This window comes from Dufourea novaeangliae, unplaced genomic scaffold (assembly GCF_001272555.1).
Source record: "Dufourea novaeangliae isolate 0120121106 unplaced genomic scaffold, ASM127255v1 scaffold196, whole genome shotgun sequence".
NCBI classification, from domain to species: Eukaryota; Metazoa; Arthropoda; class Insecta; order Hymenoptera; family Halictidae; genus Dufourea; species Dufourea novaeangliae.
Window position 1 is genome coordinate 191219 of NW_015374090.1, and position 17153 is coordinate 208371.

The 17153-nt window shown below is 35.1% G+C and overlaps 4 protein-coding genes across 5 annotated transcripts; 2 read left to right on the forward strand and 2 right to left on the reverse strand.

Annotated features, from left to right (window-relative positions):
- Positions 1–2687, reverse strand: LOC107190755 (G2/mitotic-specific cyclin-B). Its single transcript, XM_015579625.1, has 5 exons — positions 2559–2687; positions 1268–1849; positions 956–1195; positions 761–879; positions 1–666 (listed from the first exon to the last, which is right to left on the reverse strand). The coding sequence occupies exons 1-5, from the start codon at positions 2586–2588 to the stop codon at positions 408–410; spliced, it is 1230 nt and encodes a 409-aa protein (XP_015435111.1). The 5' UTR covers positions 2589–2687; the 3' UTR covers positions 1–407.
- Positions 2688–4038: 1351 nt separating this feature from the next.
- Positions 4039–5496, forward strand: LOC107190756 (Down syndrome critical region protein 3 homolog). Its single transcript, XM_015579626.1, has 6 exons — positions 4039–4221; positions 4288–4431; positions 4571–4963; positions 5037–5133; positions 5198–5323; positions 5405–5496. Exons 1-6 carry the CDS (start codon positions 4165–4167, stop codon positions 5485–5487), a joined length of 900 nt encoding a protein of 299 aa, XP_015435112.1. The 5' UTR covers positions 4039–4164; the 3' UTR covers positions 5488–5496.
- Positions 5497–5668: 172 nt separating this feature from the next.
- On the reverse strand, positions 5669–7084 carry LOC107190732 (mono [ADP-ribose] polymerase PARP16). Its single transcript, XM_015579599.1, has 6 exons — positions 6923–7084; positions 6677–6832; positions 6370–6579; positions 6132–6297; positions 5920–6052; positions 5669–5828 (listed from the first exon to the last, which is right to left on the reverse strand). The coding sequence occupies exons 1-6, from the start codon at positions 7082–7084 to the stop codon at positions 5669–5671; spliced, it is 987 nt and encodes a 328-aa protein (XP_015435085.1).
- A 1994-nt stretch (positions 7085–9078) lies between these two features.
- Positions 9079–16086, forward strand: LOC107190789 (citron Rho-interacting kinase-like). Of its 2 annotated transcripts, none has more exons than XM_015579671.1 (14): positions 9079–9154; positions 9529–9753; positions 9901–10254; positions 10597–10841; positions 10939–11385; positions 11465–11597; positions 11677–12194; positions 12350–13810; positions 13898–14344; positions 14425–14777; positions 14875–15035; positions 15123–15335; positions 15412–15667; positions 15742–16086. In XM_015579671.1, exons 2-14 carry the CDS (start codon positions 9555–9557, stop codon positions 15851–15853), a joined length of 4899 nt encoding a protein of 1632 aa, XP_015435157.1. In that variant the 5' UTR covers positions 9079–9154; positions 9529–9554; the 3' UTR covers positions 15854–16086. The 2 variants fall into 2 exon arrangements, with proteins under 2 accessions (XP_015435157.1, XP_015435158.1); XM_015579672.1 differs by having other exon boundaries at positions 9109–9154; positions 9485–9753.
- The last annotated feature ends 1067 nt before the right edge of the window (positions 16087–17153 follow it).

Sequence of the window (17153 nt, forward strand, 5' to 3'; positions counted from 1 at the left end):
AAGTATAGATCAAACTGGTGATTTTCTGGTGAATTTTTGTCTACACATGATAAGGGAACATTATTCACTTTATTTGCATTCATTTACTCCAATTAATTTTGGAGTAGAAGTCGTTTTCAGAAATAAGTATAATGTTAAAGAGGTAACTAACAGAATTTTTGAAGTCCTCAGTTACATGCTAATTTTAATAAGTTTTTTTTTTCATGTAGGTTAGAGTATGAATGAAGATAGTCTCGTGTCTCTCTCTCTCTCTCTCTCTCTCTCTCTCTCTCTCTCTCTTTCTTTCTTTCCTTCTTTTGTGTTTCTCTTTCCAAAAACAGTTCACTCTACTCATGCTGCAATTTAATTTGTTCAACGCCAATATTGAACAAACAAATGTCACTGTGGTTACCATTTTTAAACAAATACTATACTGCATCTTTGTCGGCTGCAGCTATGGCGACTATAGTTGGCGCTCGAAATTCAGGGCGAGTACTGATCTTCATATACTTCGATTGAGCGTACTTTTTCCTAACTGCTTGATACTTGCTTTTATCGGCATTAACTATAATACTAGCTATTTCCTGTACCACAGGTAACACGTCATTTTTAGTATAAGTGCTATAATGCGCTAGGGTATTTGTCCAGACAAATTTTTCCTTGTCCTTGTCATCGCTACCCATAATGCTGTATACATAAACACCAAGGTGAATTACCGATAACTATTATATGAAGGAGCATTAATGTAATATGATTAGCTTATATCAATTGTATGACTTACACAAATGCTAAATATATTGCTGCAGCTGCAAGAAGGCTAGGGGAATAGTGACACATTTCATAATGCATCAGACTCTGTTCTAAGAAATATTTGGCCATTGTATGGTGTATGGACTGAGCCTTGTTATAAGTAAAAAATTTAGTAAATGAAAGATAAACTCGATTGTAAAATCAACATTACTTTTTTAATACACACCTTTCCAGCTTTGCTGTACCTTCTAAGGAAATGCAATGGCAATGGTCGACCAAAGGAATAATCTAGAATTCTTACAATAAGCATTTCCATTTGTAATATTTCTACCTTTGAGTATGCATTATCTGTGATATATACAAAATCACTTATATCTGGAGAATACATTTCCTCATATTTGCTAGCAATGAACATAGCAGTCACACCAACCAACTGTAACCTTTTTCTATCTATTGAACGAAAGGCCTGTAAATGATGTTTAGACAAATTAGAAAAACCTAACCGAAACGTGCACGTTTTATTAGCATTAATAACAACCTGTAAAAATCTGTCGATAATAGCCACAGTCAGATACAATGTTTCTTGCATTAAATGAAACTGTTGATGAACATCAACTAGCCAATCAATGAGTACACTCCTCATTTTAGGTGTAACTTCTTGGCCTCCTAGATATCCTTTTGTAATGGGAAACTTTGTTTCTAGAGTTCTTAGGTACTCGTATATTTCATTGCTATAGATAGAAACTAGACTAGGATTTCCATAATCTTCTTCATCAATATTCTCAACTGCCAAAAGGTCAGAGGAGAAAGACTCTACCTCTTTCTTCAGAGGAACTGGGACAATATTGTTGTCCTGAGATATTGTAGTTTTTAGTACAGGTTTCACAATTTGTATCTGGGGTTTTTCCAACCCTTTTTCCACTGGTTTGAAAGTCTGTTTGGTCGGAATTATCAGTTTTTTCTTGTCTTTCTGTAATAAACTAGTCCTGTCAATGGGTTCTACACCTCTGAGCGGATTCACTTTGTTGCCTATTTCACCTAAAGCAGCTCTCTTAGTCTTTCCTGGCACCGCAGCAATTGAAGATTTAATATTTTTTACATTTTCCTGATTTACAGTAGTCTGGAAATGTACATGAGAATATTAAATATTATTATAACTTTAATTATTCGAGGATTTAGGATGTTTCACATGTATGTTACCTAAAGAATTAGTGTAATTTTACACTAATTTTTCAAAATAAAATCTGTATCGTATTTCTACCTAATGGGTAATTATTAGTTGTAATGATTCAAGAACAAAAGCGTAATATATCATCTTTTTCAGACAGAAAGAAATAATAATTAATAATATATCAGCGAGACAACAGAAATTTATCAAAATGTTTAGGAAAGTATTTCCAGTAGATTCCGAACGATTCGAAAGTAATTAGTAGTCCCAATGTCAATCAAAGCGTATCCACAATTAAATGATATAATTGGAAAGAGTAAGAAAATGTTCGGATGGGAGAAATTCCAAAGAAACTACCCGTTTCGTGAACCGAGAGGTCCGTTAAATGCAAAAACGGGAGTCTGAAGACTTGAAATTTACATATATCGCGTGCACATACTCTCGACGAGCTGTTGAAATCGAAATACATAAAAATCTAAATTAACACATAAAGAGTATCATGGAGATATTGCAACAATTGTCTCGATGTGCTTTAAAATGGAGAAAGGGCATTTATATAGAGATGTCAGGAATGAACGGTTACCCTGTTTCATTGACTTCCCCCATTGGTATTCCACAAATAATGAATCCATAAATATTGCATCGAAATTTTTCAACTCACCGAGATCGCAATCCGATTTCTTAATGCCATTCTTGATCCGAATCTATCAGGATCTCTCGAAAAAATTCGTCTTTCGAATTAGCTATTTCCACAGTTTCCCAAACAACGTTCACTTCGAAGTAACGACTCCGTCGGTTTGAATTTGTTTAGTCGATCAGACGGAAGTTCACCCTTCACGGATGTCAGCACAAAGAAAAGAGCGCGAAAATTGAAATGTCTGATTGGTTAATCCGGCAATACAGTTGATTGTGAGTGGATCAAATCCCGGTCGTTTTCAGAATTTTTCGAATAGTTTCAAGATTATTTGTTTAAACCATTTAAGAAGTATTTTTTGTAATCATTTATGAAGTATTTCGTCGTTTACCTTGTCGTTTTATAAAATAAATTATTCGTTATATTGGTTGGTCCGGAAAGTTTGTGTCTATTTCCGATAGATAGTGCTTGAGTCTTCTCTCGGAGTTATACTGTTTTGTGGATTGAAAAAAAATAGAATACATTTACGGTATACTCGATGCTTTTTTTTTTATCAATAAGGGACAAATACCACTGAAACAGCAAATGGATTACATATGTATATGATGTTTGCAGAGAAGGTACACGATCAAAAAGAACTATTCGCAGTTTGTAAAATTTAGAGATCCATTTAGATTTCGATCTTCAAGACCAAAAACACTCATTGTATTATTGCTAACAAATCTAACAGTTTTCAGCAAAATGAAATATTTAAATTGCCTGAGGTGACGAAAGATTGAAGAACAAAACGCAGTACATATAAAATAACAGAATAAAGAAATAACTGCTTTAAAATGCGGAGTTTACTTATTTACCGAAAATTCGATAAGATTTTTTATAATTTAACTTCTACAAGGCTTAACTGCCTAGACACCATTATATTGTTGTTATTGTTTGCATTTGAAGTTGAAGGTCGTATTGTTCTGGAAACGGAGAAACAGCTGTACTAGTATGTACTAATAATATACATATTAGTAACACGACCAAATCGGCTCTCATTTACAAAAATGGTTTACAATTATTCACTAATAAAAAACGAAATTTATAAAATACAGTACTCTTTAAATGAAAATTTTCATTTATAAATTAATAGAATGTTTAACTTTATTTGCATTGATTTATTTGCATCAAGTTAAATGCATTTCGAACGGAATACAAATTATTACTTTGAAAATTTCATTTTATTAATTAACGGTAAAATACATACATAGATCAAGTAAAAGTTGCGTGTTGTGCTGCAACTAGCTGCAACAAAAAGCACAAAACGAAGAAATAAAAATAAATGATATATATGTATGTACCTATTCACAGAAAAAATAGATCCAAGCAGATTCAAGCATCCAAGCTACACCTGAAATCACCATAAATGTGGTGACAGTCGTGACAGCAAACGTTCTGATTGCTCTGATATATTTTACGAGATTTTAGTATGTCTCTGTTTCATCTCTATCCAATAATTAAATGAATTTATCGAGTTATATGGATGTTACAAATACTGTGTCGATAACAACATTCTTTGATGAATGTCACTACCAGTAAACGTCAAAAATTTTGTCGCATGTTTGCTAATCGGCAAACAATTAGAAATTAGAAAATGTCTATAAGTATTGATATTAAGCTGAAACGAGCTAGTAAAGTATACCATGAAGGGGTACGTTCTCCTATTTTATACAATTATTAAAATTAGAGAACGAATGACACGAAGGTTATGTTTCAGGAAATAGTTGCTGGTTTTATATTGCTAAAGACAAATTCGGACGTTAAACACGATGGAATATTTTTGTGTATGGAAGGTTCGGTTAATTTGCAACTTAGTTCAAAGAATTTTGGTATATTCGAAGCTTTTTATAATTCTGTAAAGGTTAGATAATCATGTAATTATCATTGAAAATATTTTCCCGATTACTTTAACTTCGTACAAATGTTTGACTATGCTTTACCATATGTAATTTCTAAAAGTCAAAATATATTTAGTATTCCTAATTAATATATATGTTTAGCCAATACAGTTAATACAGTATACCGTAGACGTTGCTCCAAGTGGTAAGATACCCAGTGGTAAAACTGAAATACCATTCGAATTACCATTAAAACCCAGAGGAACTAAGTCTTTATATGAAACATATCATGGTGTTTTTGTGAATATACAGTATCTGATACGTTGTGGTATAAAAAGAAGTTTCTTGGCAAAAGATGTGTGGAAGTCATTGGAATTCATAATGGAAGACAAAGCGCCTCTTAAGCCAGATAGAGAACCCAGCAAAATAGTGTCCTTCAAAATAATGCCAGAGTCTTTGCAAAATACAAGAGATAGAACTAATATACCTAGATTTTGCATTTCAGGGAAATTAGATACATTGTATTGTAGGATTTCTGAACCACTGACAGGAGAGGTAAATGTAAAGTTACCTATGTTTTGTAAATTATTGAATGTTAACATTGATTATGTGTAACATTAAATTTCAGATGGTAATTGAACATTGCGAGGCTGTGATAAAATCAATTGAACTACAGTTGGTGAGGGTAGAAACATGTGGTTGTGCAGAGGGATATTCTAGAGATGGTAAAATTCTGAAAAGCACATAATCATTTAAATTTGCAGTTTTATGATCTTATTCTCATTTTAGCTACAGAAATACAAAATATACAAATTGGAGAGGGAAACCCCTGTACAAATTTGTCTATACCAATATACATGATATTCCCCAGGTTATTTACATGTCCTACGCTAAGCACAAGTAATTTTAAAGTTGGTAAGGTCGCTAATTTCCAATTTGTAAACACAAATCAATTACGTTTTTGCAGTTCATTAAAAGAATTATATTTTGTTACAGAATTTGAAGTTAATCTGATCATAGTATTTGAAGATGACTACTTGGTTACAGAAAATTTTCCAATTATATTGTTAAGGTATTAAATTTTCTACGAAGACAGTGTTTTATAAAACTTACATATATTATTTACAAATTGCATATATATTCAGTAATAAATGCAATTTTACGTTGGACTAGTTACTTTTTAACGAGAAATACAAGGGAATTTTCTTAATATACAAATGAATGAATGAATTAGCAAGATATAACAATATAAAAGACTTTTTACTCCAATCCAACTTTTTGAGCAAATAATTTATAATACTTTTCCACTCGTTTATTATGAGTTAATCCAACTGAGGCTAGTAGTACCACATAACCAAGCACAAATGTTAATAATTTATGTTGTTTGAACCATGCTAATAATCCTCTATTATCAGTATATCTGAAACATTGCGTATTGTGCATTTTACATTGTAAATTAGTGTTGTGTGATTTGAAAAAAGCTGGTGAAAAGTAAGAACATGTACAATTACCTTGTAGTTCGAATTTCTTGACTGTAAATAAGAAGATATCTTACTCGTACCAACTCACTGTTTGTTACTAAATAATATTTATTTGGGACCCTTCCACATACAGAATCTCTAGTTATATTCCGAGCGTTAGTCTCTGTAAAAAATTTACGTAAATGCGATGCGCAATGTTCTTACCTACTAATTGTTCTACATCTCATATGAAAGATAATTACCAGAGTCTCCAGTTTTCACATCAACATGATTGATAAGTTCACACAAAGCTAAGCAACTCATTTCGCTGCCAAGTACACTGCCTCCCCATCCATACCCCACGAGACTATACTGTAAACTTACACCTAACTCGCTGGAAAGGTGTATTCCTCTACCAAACAATGATTTCTAAAAACAGAGTAATAATTTTGAAATATGTCTCAGGTTTCTTTTGTAGGTTCAACTTTAACGTTACTTTACCTTGCACATACTTTGTTGTAGACCATAATGTATAATGGAATGAAAATTCTCTAAACGACTACCATGAAAAGCAAAAAAGGTTGTAGAGCCATGACCAATTGTTTTCCACTTTTCTTCTGAAGTTGACTGCTTTGCATTTGCAACTTGGAATATTAAATTTGGTGCAGCTACCGATATCTCTGAAGGTACTTTCCTCAATATGGACTCATACTGTGTTCCAAACATTTTTAAATAATGTTTAACAATAAGTTTGAGAATTAAAGACTTTCAAAATGCGTACAGAATCATATACAAAAAAAAAACGTACACAATCTTTATTGATGCTCTTTATGTAAGGATCTCTTAAACGAATTAAAACCCAGTATAGTAACTCTACAGCTGTTTCATATCTTTCGTACACTTCTGGTTCTTGCAATGCTTTAAATATTACAGCCAATGGTGGTATTAGTTCTACAGCTCTTCTCTGTAGTTAAATTTTAACAGTCAGTGAGTATTGAAATGATCAAAAATAAGAATAACAGAAATGTTATGATCAATATTCTGGATACTCTACCAAAGCTTCAATGTCTTTACACTCGTTCTTTATGTACATGGGTGGGAAGGGCTTTAAACAAGTATCATAGCGATATGTGTTGCAAGCTGCTACAAACAATGACCATTTTAAATCAGCTGCTTTCAGATCCTTCTCCAATAAGTGTTTTAGCGATGAAACCATTCATTCTGTCTTCTTGTTCCTTCCCATTATCATTATGGATGTGTTGTTTCTTGTGTGAATTATCCATAATTATAGATGGATCGAATCTGAATTTGAAATTGCATTAAATCTTATATGCTTTAGCGAGTAAAAGAAATAATTTACGTCAACCGTTCTACCTGAGAAAAAATTTTACAGCATTTAGATCCAACTAAAATAAAAGCTTCACTCTGAACTATTCATACTTAATACATTTGAGACCTATCTAAAAGATTTATACATAGATTTTTATTTAGACTAGTATCTTTAGACACTGGCAATGTTTAATGAATATCGTTTAAGTACTGTTTGTACGTGACTCATATGCAGAGTAACTGGCTAGAAGAATGAAATTTTATACAACTCATATCCTGGGTCATTCATCTCAAATGTATTATCTACCTATTGTTAGTGACTTCAAAACTTACTTGAGATTATCATTCTTCTTTTACTGTAATTGATAATCATATTACAACAATTCGCCACTGATACACATGGAAAGTAAGAAAACAGAAAAAAATTCCACCGTTATTCATCATTTAAACGGTAATTTTTTGGTGCCACATAATTCTTAAGAAGGAACATAACAACTTTAAGAAAATTAAGCTCGTAATGATTATTAGGCGTTAGCTAATAGCCTTAAAATAATTTAATCCCGAGAATATATTAACGTATATTTAAATAACTAAATTGTATGATAATTACATAAAAATGCAATATTTGTATATCTGACAGATTCTTTTGGAAGATAAATACATGCAACGATACGCGCAATACTGTTCTTGTAAGTCGATCGTATACTTTGATTAACGAGATTTATGTAAATATATAAGTAATTTAAATGTTCAAATTAGTGCAACGTACTTACAATCCGCGGTGGGCATTTTCGAAATCTGAATTTTTCCGGTGATTACGAAAAAGAATTACAACAGCCAATTGTGTTGTTTAATGTAGCGTTACAGCGAATTTGTGTTAAAATCATAAACATTGTCTAGATAGTTCGTGGTTCCTATCGCAGATCACATCTGTTTTGTCCGTTCGTTTGTTACAACGACGTTTTTCTCTTTTTCAATGATATCGGCGTACGTAAGTAGGTACACCTACTGTAAAGTTAAAATAGTTGTCCATTTCACTTCCGCAACGAGAAAATATCACTCAATTCTCTTTCTTTCTTTTGTACATAATACTAATAAGATAAACAAAATTTGTCTGTATAACGCTGAAAACTCAGTCGGAACATGAACAATGTTTGCCGCTTCTTCGTAAAATTCTCTATTACATAGTATCAATTATATACATATATAGTGCAATGCACTAAGTGCATAGTACGTTGATAGTACGTAACCATACGTAACGACAAAAATGATGTATGTACCTATTTAGTTGCTTTCAGTTGCGTTGCAAAACCTTCGTTCAGTGGTGGTTGCTCCATCTGTTGGCACTAACCGTATACGAATTGGTTACCACTTGAGTGGTTTGCAAAAAGATTTGCTCTTTGCTTTGTGATGGGAGCACGAATCTGTTGACAAAATGAACAAGTTAACAGCCAATTAACTCATATTACTTGCTATATAATTCACCAACTTGTAGGTGGTTATGGACTATGGATTGCCCAGGTCTCACTACGTGGAGGTTGCCTACACCGCCCCATTTTTTGTGCTTTTTGTAACATTTTCCCCAACGAATCTATTTAAGTAATTGTTGCGTTAGTCGAACCATGCAGTATGCAGCTTTCATGATGATCTTCATACGAAGAGAACTCTTCACATGAACTTCACATTAAGAGAAATCTTCGTATGAATTTCAGTACAAGTATGTATTTCCAAATTGAATGGTCGACTTCATACATATATGTATGTATATCGTGTGTGGGATTATAGTTTTTGTATGAGCAAAATACATATGTATGGAGCTCAGTGGGTGAAACTTGGTGAAACTTAAGGAGGTGTCGCCATCTACTAAAACCTTTGTGGTTCCTTGACACCAAACAGAATTTTGAATTACAAACATGGTGTTACAGTCTGTTACAGACCCACAACCGTTATGAAAACGGTAAGTATTCCTTAAACAAAACTGCGAATTCGTAACTCGTTGTGTTTCTATAATGAAGTACTACTTAGGAACATCAGTTTATCGTCCAAAAGTTTCATTCGAATCGTAAAACCGTTAGTATTCGTACCACTTAAACGACACAGGGCACAAACCACACAAACAGTGGGAATCCTTCAGTGTTTGGTGATAATTTACACGCGAGAAAAAAGTTCCATGTATCTGTCGATTTTCCACGAATTTTACCCTGTTTTCACGTTACAATTCTTCCAATTACTCTAGTCAGCCTTTCGACTATATTAGATGCATTCGAGTAAAAAATTCTTTGGTCAGATGTGTCCAGCAAACTCATCGTAGAAGTATTTATTGTCCACTAGAAAGACACAAATGAAACAATAGAAGAATGGATTTTGAGAAAAGGGAGAAAGAATTTCAGGAACGTTATCAGAAAATTTGTAGAAAGACCAGATTGTCGTCTAAGCATGAGGCTGAAGAAGAAGAAAAAGCAGAAAGACCTGAGGCATGTTCAGGAGAGAAAGAGAAATTGGAGAAGGACGTAAAGACAGCTAGATGTGATCTGGCTGTAATAAGAAGAAGCTTGGGTAAAGCTAAAAACAAAAGTATGCCATGCGTCTCTGTGAATTATATTGTTTCCGGAGTTCATGGAATAACAAGATAATTCATTGAAAAGCATTATACTATTAATAGTAAATATTTTTTTCAAAGATTGATGCATTTTACACTTATAGCTGGTGCCAGGAGTACCCGTACATCAGAATCAGATGATCTTTCTAATGAAGCACAGAAAGAATGCTCCTCCATTTTTGAGTTTAAATTTCATAAGCATCGCTCAGCTCAGTTTGAAAAGTTTTACAAAGAAAAGAACGAGCTGGAGGCACAATTGGATAACAGAAAGAGGGAATTACAAGAGAAACAGAAGAAGATATTTGAGCTTCAGGAAAAAGTTGGTCAGTTGGAACAGTTTGAAGCTAAGTTTGAAGAGAAAACAAAAAGATTGGAAGCATTCAACAAAGAAAGGGATATATTGGAAAGGGAGTTGGTTGCGACCAGATCAGAACTGACTGGAGTAAAGAGAACATTAGGTAATATATTATTTATGATTTGTATGGTATAATACTTTTACAGTAAGTCTTTTTTGTTTAAACAAGATTTATATGAAATTTATTTATTCTGGGATTTAAATAGTATTACATTGATCAGTGTAGAGGTCATGGAATTGTTGTAACTAGCCTGTGGCTCCAATTAATATTTAAACATTTACCATACAATTAGTTGTCAATTGCCAACATTTAATTGGCCAGGCATTTTGGTTACTTTATAATATCCACATTGTTGTACACTTAAATATGGTAGTAATTGTGGGTTGTAAGATGGTTTTATATTGTACAAATACATTGTGTAGAGTAAATATATTCTAATGGCAGAGTTAGAACGTCAGGAAAGAAGGGACTTAGAAACTAGGGCTCTTAGTTTAATAAAAGATGCAAAGCGTAAATGGGAAAATGCGGAAAAAGATAAAATTGCACAACTCAACAAGCACATTGGAACTCAGACAATAAGGATTACTGAATTATGTACAAGCAACAATGAGATGAGCTCAAGATTACAAAGAGCAGAATGTGAACTTGAAACTACAAATGCAGAGTTGCATAAACTTAGGGTATTTCAGGTTAGTATTTACATAAATTACTAGTAAGAAAATACTTTGATCTGCTTTTAAAATGAAACAAATATTAATAATATGCAAACATTATTACTTCTATTAGATGCAGTACAAAGAATCTTTAGCTAAAACTAGAGAGCTTAGCAGACAAAGCGTTCAGGGTGTTGAAACTAAACTTGAAGAGATAGCTACCCGATCGCACAATCAGCTAGCTGAATTAAGAGTAAAGTTAGACTTGGAGATAGCAAAGAATACAGATTTGGAGACTAAACTAAGAAATGAACAAGATTCCAATCATTGTCGCCAGTCAAGATTAAACGTTGCTTTCGAATTGGCACAGAATGAACTGAAAGACTGTCAGGAACAGTTGCGCAGTATACAAGCTACAATACCAGCTAGAGATGCTGAAATAGAAGCTTTAAAAAAGCAATTACAAGAGAGATCAAAGCAGTTGGACAACGTTATGATATCGGAACAGACGGTGACCACAATGCAAGACCAACTGGAAAGGTTCAAACTTGAGAATGAACAGCTGAAGCAGCAATTAGAAGTATATAATTAATGTTCATTCTAACTTTGAATGGTAAAAGGAGCATGAATATTTGCATTAATGTAACTGTTGTTTAAAGGTAGTGAAATCTGATTTGAGCGAAACTATGATGAATTTGGAGCAAAGCGAAGCTCTTGCTATGAACTTGGAGCAAGCTGCACAAGACAAAGTTGCATTACAAAGAAGGTTACAGGATTCTTTGGAGAAAGAAGGTAATATTTTTATAAATCAATTAGTCATGTTCTTTTTTTTTTTAAATAATCCACGACAAAATTGTTTAATCAATCTTAGAGGAACAACTACGCAAAGTTTGCAATTTGGAAGAATTACTTAGACGTCTAGAACACAGTGTCACCAAACTAGAAACAGAGAATGCCACTCTTAAAATGGAAACCGAACAGACCAGCACCAGTACTGTTTCCAAAAGAGATACAGTAAAAACAGGGACTCATCTAGAAAAGCAAGTACAAAAACTGGAACACGAACTGCAAACATTGAGAGAAGCTTTGAACACAGAACGGCAGACGGCAAAACAAGCGCAGATCAATTTATGGAAAAAGGAGAAAGAATTATCGGACGCTAATTTGGATAAGAGAATTGCTGTGAGGGAAAGTAAGAGGACGGAGGATAGGGTGAAAACGTTGCAAGAGGAGAAACATAAGTTATCGGAAAAGTTAGATTACAAAATAAAAGAGGAAGAGGAAAGGTCTAGGAAGCTCCTTAAAGAATTGGATAGTGCGAAAGCCTCAGTAAATGATATAACAAAAGAATCTTCTAGAAATAAAATGCAGGCTGACTCTGCCCAAAGAGTAAATATTTTTAAAGATTCTGTATTCACAATTCCCATTAAGATAATTAAAGTCACGAGTGACTCGATGTAGTTATTTCTATTTTCTTTGATGCACCGTACGTCATATCCGTTTTTTCTTATCATTTGTCGTATATTTCTTTGTTTTGTTTGTAGGCCTTGACTCAGGCTAACCATCAGATAGAAGAACTTCAGTCGTCGGGTTCATCGGTGCGCAGGGAATTAGACGCAGCGCGCAAGCAAGTTCGGGTAAATCAAGACAGAGTGGACAATCTGAATGCAGAAAACAAACGTTTGTCCCAGAGGATTGCCAAGTACGCTGAAGAGAAGAGTGAATTGGAATCGAAAATAGAGAAACTGGAGCAAGAGATCAGAGGCTACGAACTGAACATAGAACTCCTTAAAGAAACGTGTACAGTACTGGAGGAACAACTAACGGATTATGAAAGACTGACAAGCGATCACGAGACGCGAGAGAATATATTGATACAGGATAAGATGAAGCTGCAAAAGGACTTGGAAACGACAGAGGCTAAACTTCGCGAAGCACGCACCGCTCAGAACGAAGAGAGAACATTGCGATTAGCCGCTGAACGTAACCTAGAGAGACTCGAATCAGAAACTAGCGACATGTTGAGTGAAAGGAATGGTTTGATTGTGCAGAGGGATCAGTACAAAAAGCTTGTACAAGAATTGAGTAGTCAAGTAGAAGAATTGACAACTAAATGCGGGGATTTGGAATGCGACCTGTCAGAAATGAAGCGCACCTTGGAAGTAGCTAAAGCCGAAGCAAGGCTAGTCAAGGAAGAAAGCAGTCAGCATTTAACGCGGTTCCACGAATTGAAAGAGGCAAACTTCGCACTTATGAATGATTTACAGAACAGCGTAGACCAGGGTCAAGAGTTAAAGATGAGGATCATGGAACTGGAAAGTATATTGGAGGAAATGAGGCAGTTTTATCAGGAAAGGGAAGTCAAAGCGGAAAGCACTAGGCAACAGCAAACAAAATTGATAGATTACCTTCAGTTCAAACTGGAGGAATGTAGTAAGAAAAAGAAAACTGTATGCGATAAGATTCTTGGTACTAAGCAGAAAGAGAATATTCCTCCGAGTGGGACTGGAATGCCAGTCGGTTACCGCGAATTAGAGAACCAGTTGGCCAAAGAGCGTGCAAAGGTTAAAGCGTTGACCGATCAAATTTTAGCACTCAAAGTGATGCACGCATCCACCTCTGCTCCGACATCTCCCACAACACCGGATACGAAAAGTTCCAGTTTCGCACCGGAGCGATCGATCAACTCGTTATCTAAGCGTTTGTCACCTCAAAGAATAGGACACAATATTCCTCATAGATTTGAAGTTGGTCTGCCGATGCGAGCAGGAAAATGCTCCGCGTGTCTGGATTCTATTCAGTTTGGTAAACGAGCGGCTATTTGCAGCGAGTGCCAGGTAATGACGCACCTGAAATGTGCTGTTACCATTCCCGCAACATGCGGTCTACCTGGAGGTTTCGCTAAACAATTCGGCAAAAGTTGGAAGAACAGTGTCGAGAGTCTGTCCTCGTTGTCCGGAAGCGTGCAAACTTTGGCCATCGATCAACCGGATAAACCTGATATAGTATGATATCATCCCGTACTGTTTTGATTCTATAAACGTATAATGTATAAAATAACAACCCTAAAAGTTTATATAATTTTTTTAAAGGATGTGTGTGACGCTCAAAACAAGAAGGACAGTGTCACAATGGAAAGCTGGGTGAAAGTTCCAGAGCGCTCAAAAGCCTGCTGGGAAAGAAAGTACCTCAGATTAGAAGGAACCTGTTTATGTACTTATGAGCACCAGCCATCTGCTGGAATGGCTCCTGTGAACCGTCTGGATCTCACTGAAAAAGATGGTTTCACCGTATCGGATAATGTACAACAATCGGATGTAATGGGAACAGCAAAGTCGGATTTACCATTTATATTTAGAGTAGAATCGAGTTCATCGACCACCTGTTGGCCCACGTCACGTTTAGATGTAATGACTCTGAGTCAGACCGACAAGAAGAATTGGTTGAAAGCGTTGAAGTTTGTTACTAGTCAAAATCATTCGGGTAATGTTCATAAGAACGAGAGATATCAAACTGTATTAAGATTGGAGAAAAATCAAGTAAGTAATCCGCTAAACTCATTGTCAAGGACAATATGTTCCTGATCTGTCGACGATTAACGATTATCGATTATTTTTAGTTGGATTTGAACTGTGCGGTAAATTTAACCGAAGAGAATGTGCTTCTGTTGGGCTCTGAAGAAGGTTTGTTCGCCTATTGCGGTGTCAAGTCACGAACCCTCACTGCCATCAGAGGGGTGAAAAGGGTGCATCAGTTAACGTTGCATCCCCACTTGGGGATTGCCTTAATGATCGCTGGTGAAAATAGGCAATTGGTATCTTGTAGTCTACGACAATTGAAGAGCAATGCAGTGGCTGCCGAGTGCTCTAGGCCTGCGATAAATACCAATCCAGTTTTGACTGGCACTGATAGTTGTCATTTGTATCAATTACAGGGGGATATGCTCTGCGCAGCGACAGCATCTCATGTCATGTAAGTTTTGTGTGTGACTAGCTTATAATTGAAATGTTGTGTATGTAATTTCTTTCTTTGTATGACTAATAAGCATCTTTTGCTGAATAATACACAGACTATTGAAATGGTACACCGAAGAAGACACTGGAGAATTCGTTGGTGTCCGCGAACTCGAAACTCATGAGCCGTGCAGTTGTGCCATATTCACGCAAAACGTTCTCATTGTGGGATGTAATAAATTCTTCCAAATAGACCTGAAAAATTATTGTGTCGACGGTACGCAACGTTAATTCGCAGCTTGTGATAAAAAGAAGAAGAAAAAGTATTTATCTGTATGTTAATATTCACGCTCACGTTACACAGAATTCCCAGAAGAGGACGATAGCTCGGTGAAAGCAGCATTATGTGGAGTAGCTAAGCTGGGTATTTTCCCAGTCTGCGTTCTAAACGTCTCTCTTGTACCTGGAAAAGTAGAGCTTTTGCTTTGCTATAATGAATTCGGAATGTTTGTGAATGAAAACGGCCAGAGAACTCGAAGCGTCGATCCTACGTGGAACCATTTGCCTTTTGCCTTTGGTAAGAACAATAAGGAAAATTTTTCTTTTCGTTAGTAAACTTCATGGTACAAAACTAACTTTGTACTTTGACGTAGCCTTCCGTAAACCCTACCTGTTTATCATCCATTTCTCGTCTGTGGAAATCCTGAAGCTTAAACACGATTCGTACACCTCGCCTGTAAAGAGCCCAGACCGAACATTAATCGAATTATCTAGCCCTCGCTATTTGGGAGTGGCTGGATCGAAGGAAATTTATTTGGCGACCGTAAATTCCTTTCTGGAATTGCTGAAGATGGATGGTCCTTCTAATCTATCGGAACTGAACGGCAGTTTCACGAGTCTGGATACCTTGTACGTTATTAAAAGATTTCACGAACGAAAACGACACTCTGGATCGATCCTAAATACGACTCTTTATTTTACAGAGACATGGATGATGAAGTTAGTAGTTCAGATTTTAGTTTCACATCGAGCTTAATGGAAGCTTTAGATGGTCATGGAAAAAAAGTACAATTCGCTGGCGTCTCGAAATATTAAAATAATTTTCTATCGAACGTGAGCGTTTCTCAATAATGTTTCCTACCGTTGTAGGAGTCGCAAAAAGAATTGAGATCAAGACTGCAATTATTTAATAACCGTCAAGAACAGTAGCGAGTCATAAGAAACATTTGACGGGCGAAATTTATAGATTTAATTTAATTTACACGTGTTTGCTGATGCTGTTGTTAACGCATAATCGACGAGTGAATATCGAAATGATTTTGGTGGTAGAAGAGCTTTTGCGTACTATTTAATTTCCCGTTAAATTACGTTTTATTATTATTATTATTTCCTTTTTTGTCGGTGCAACAATAGCAGAGTGAGATCTCAAACGTTTGCTATGACTAAGAATTCGTATGGTACTATGTAGTATTAATTTACCAAATTTGATATGTTTATAGGTAGTTGACGTAAAAGTAATTTTTTTACTTTCTACGAGCTTGGTTTTTCCGGTCTATAAGTGTGATTCCTGTTTTCACGAATTGAGACTCGGAGTATACATAAGATACCGGTGACTAAGTACACGTAGACCTAAGGATTCTATTAATTATACATATGGTAATGAGATATCAGTAATATTATTAAAGAAATACAATTACTGTGACAATAATATATTCTCATTAAAATTACTGTACTTTCGTAGTTTAAAAAGTAAATTGCTATTATTAACTAATAAAATAAAATAAAGATTTTTATAAGAAACGTGTTTGCGATTAATAATATCAGTTCTTGGTTTGTAGCATACCCGTGCATGGATCTCCTCCTCGATCTTGGTTCACGTACTTTGTCCTGCCCATTATACATACAGCAGATAAACAAATGAGAAAGTTGCACGTTTCCTGAAACAATAGAAAATTTAATTATGTACTATTGTTTCTCTGTGTTGTTTGTTATGTCGTCGTCGTCGTCGTCGTCGTCGTCGTCGTCGTCGTCGTATTTTTCCGCGAAGCTGGAATACGACGACGAATTATAATCGAACGCCTGTAAGATTCCTCTTCGAAGGAGACAGCACTAGGACTCACTAAACAGAAAGTATTGTAAGTTTTGGTGAATCGGTATCTCGCCTCAGTAGGTGACTATATATATATTTCGTGCGATACGATAAATCTTCTTTATACATATGTACATACGTACATATGTATGTATGTATACAGGGTGTTCCAGAATAAATGGCAAATATTTTCGGGGTGACTAAGGTGACTTCAGCACATCTAAAGAAGCAGCTGATACATACATTTGTCCTATTTGCTTTTGTTTTCGTGTTATAGCAGATTTGATTTTCAACAACAAACTTTTA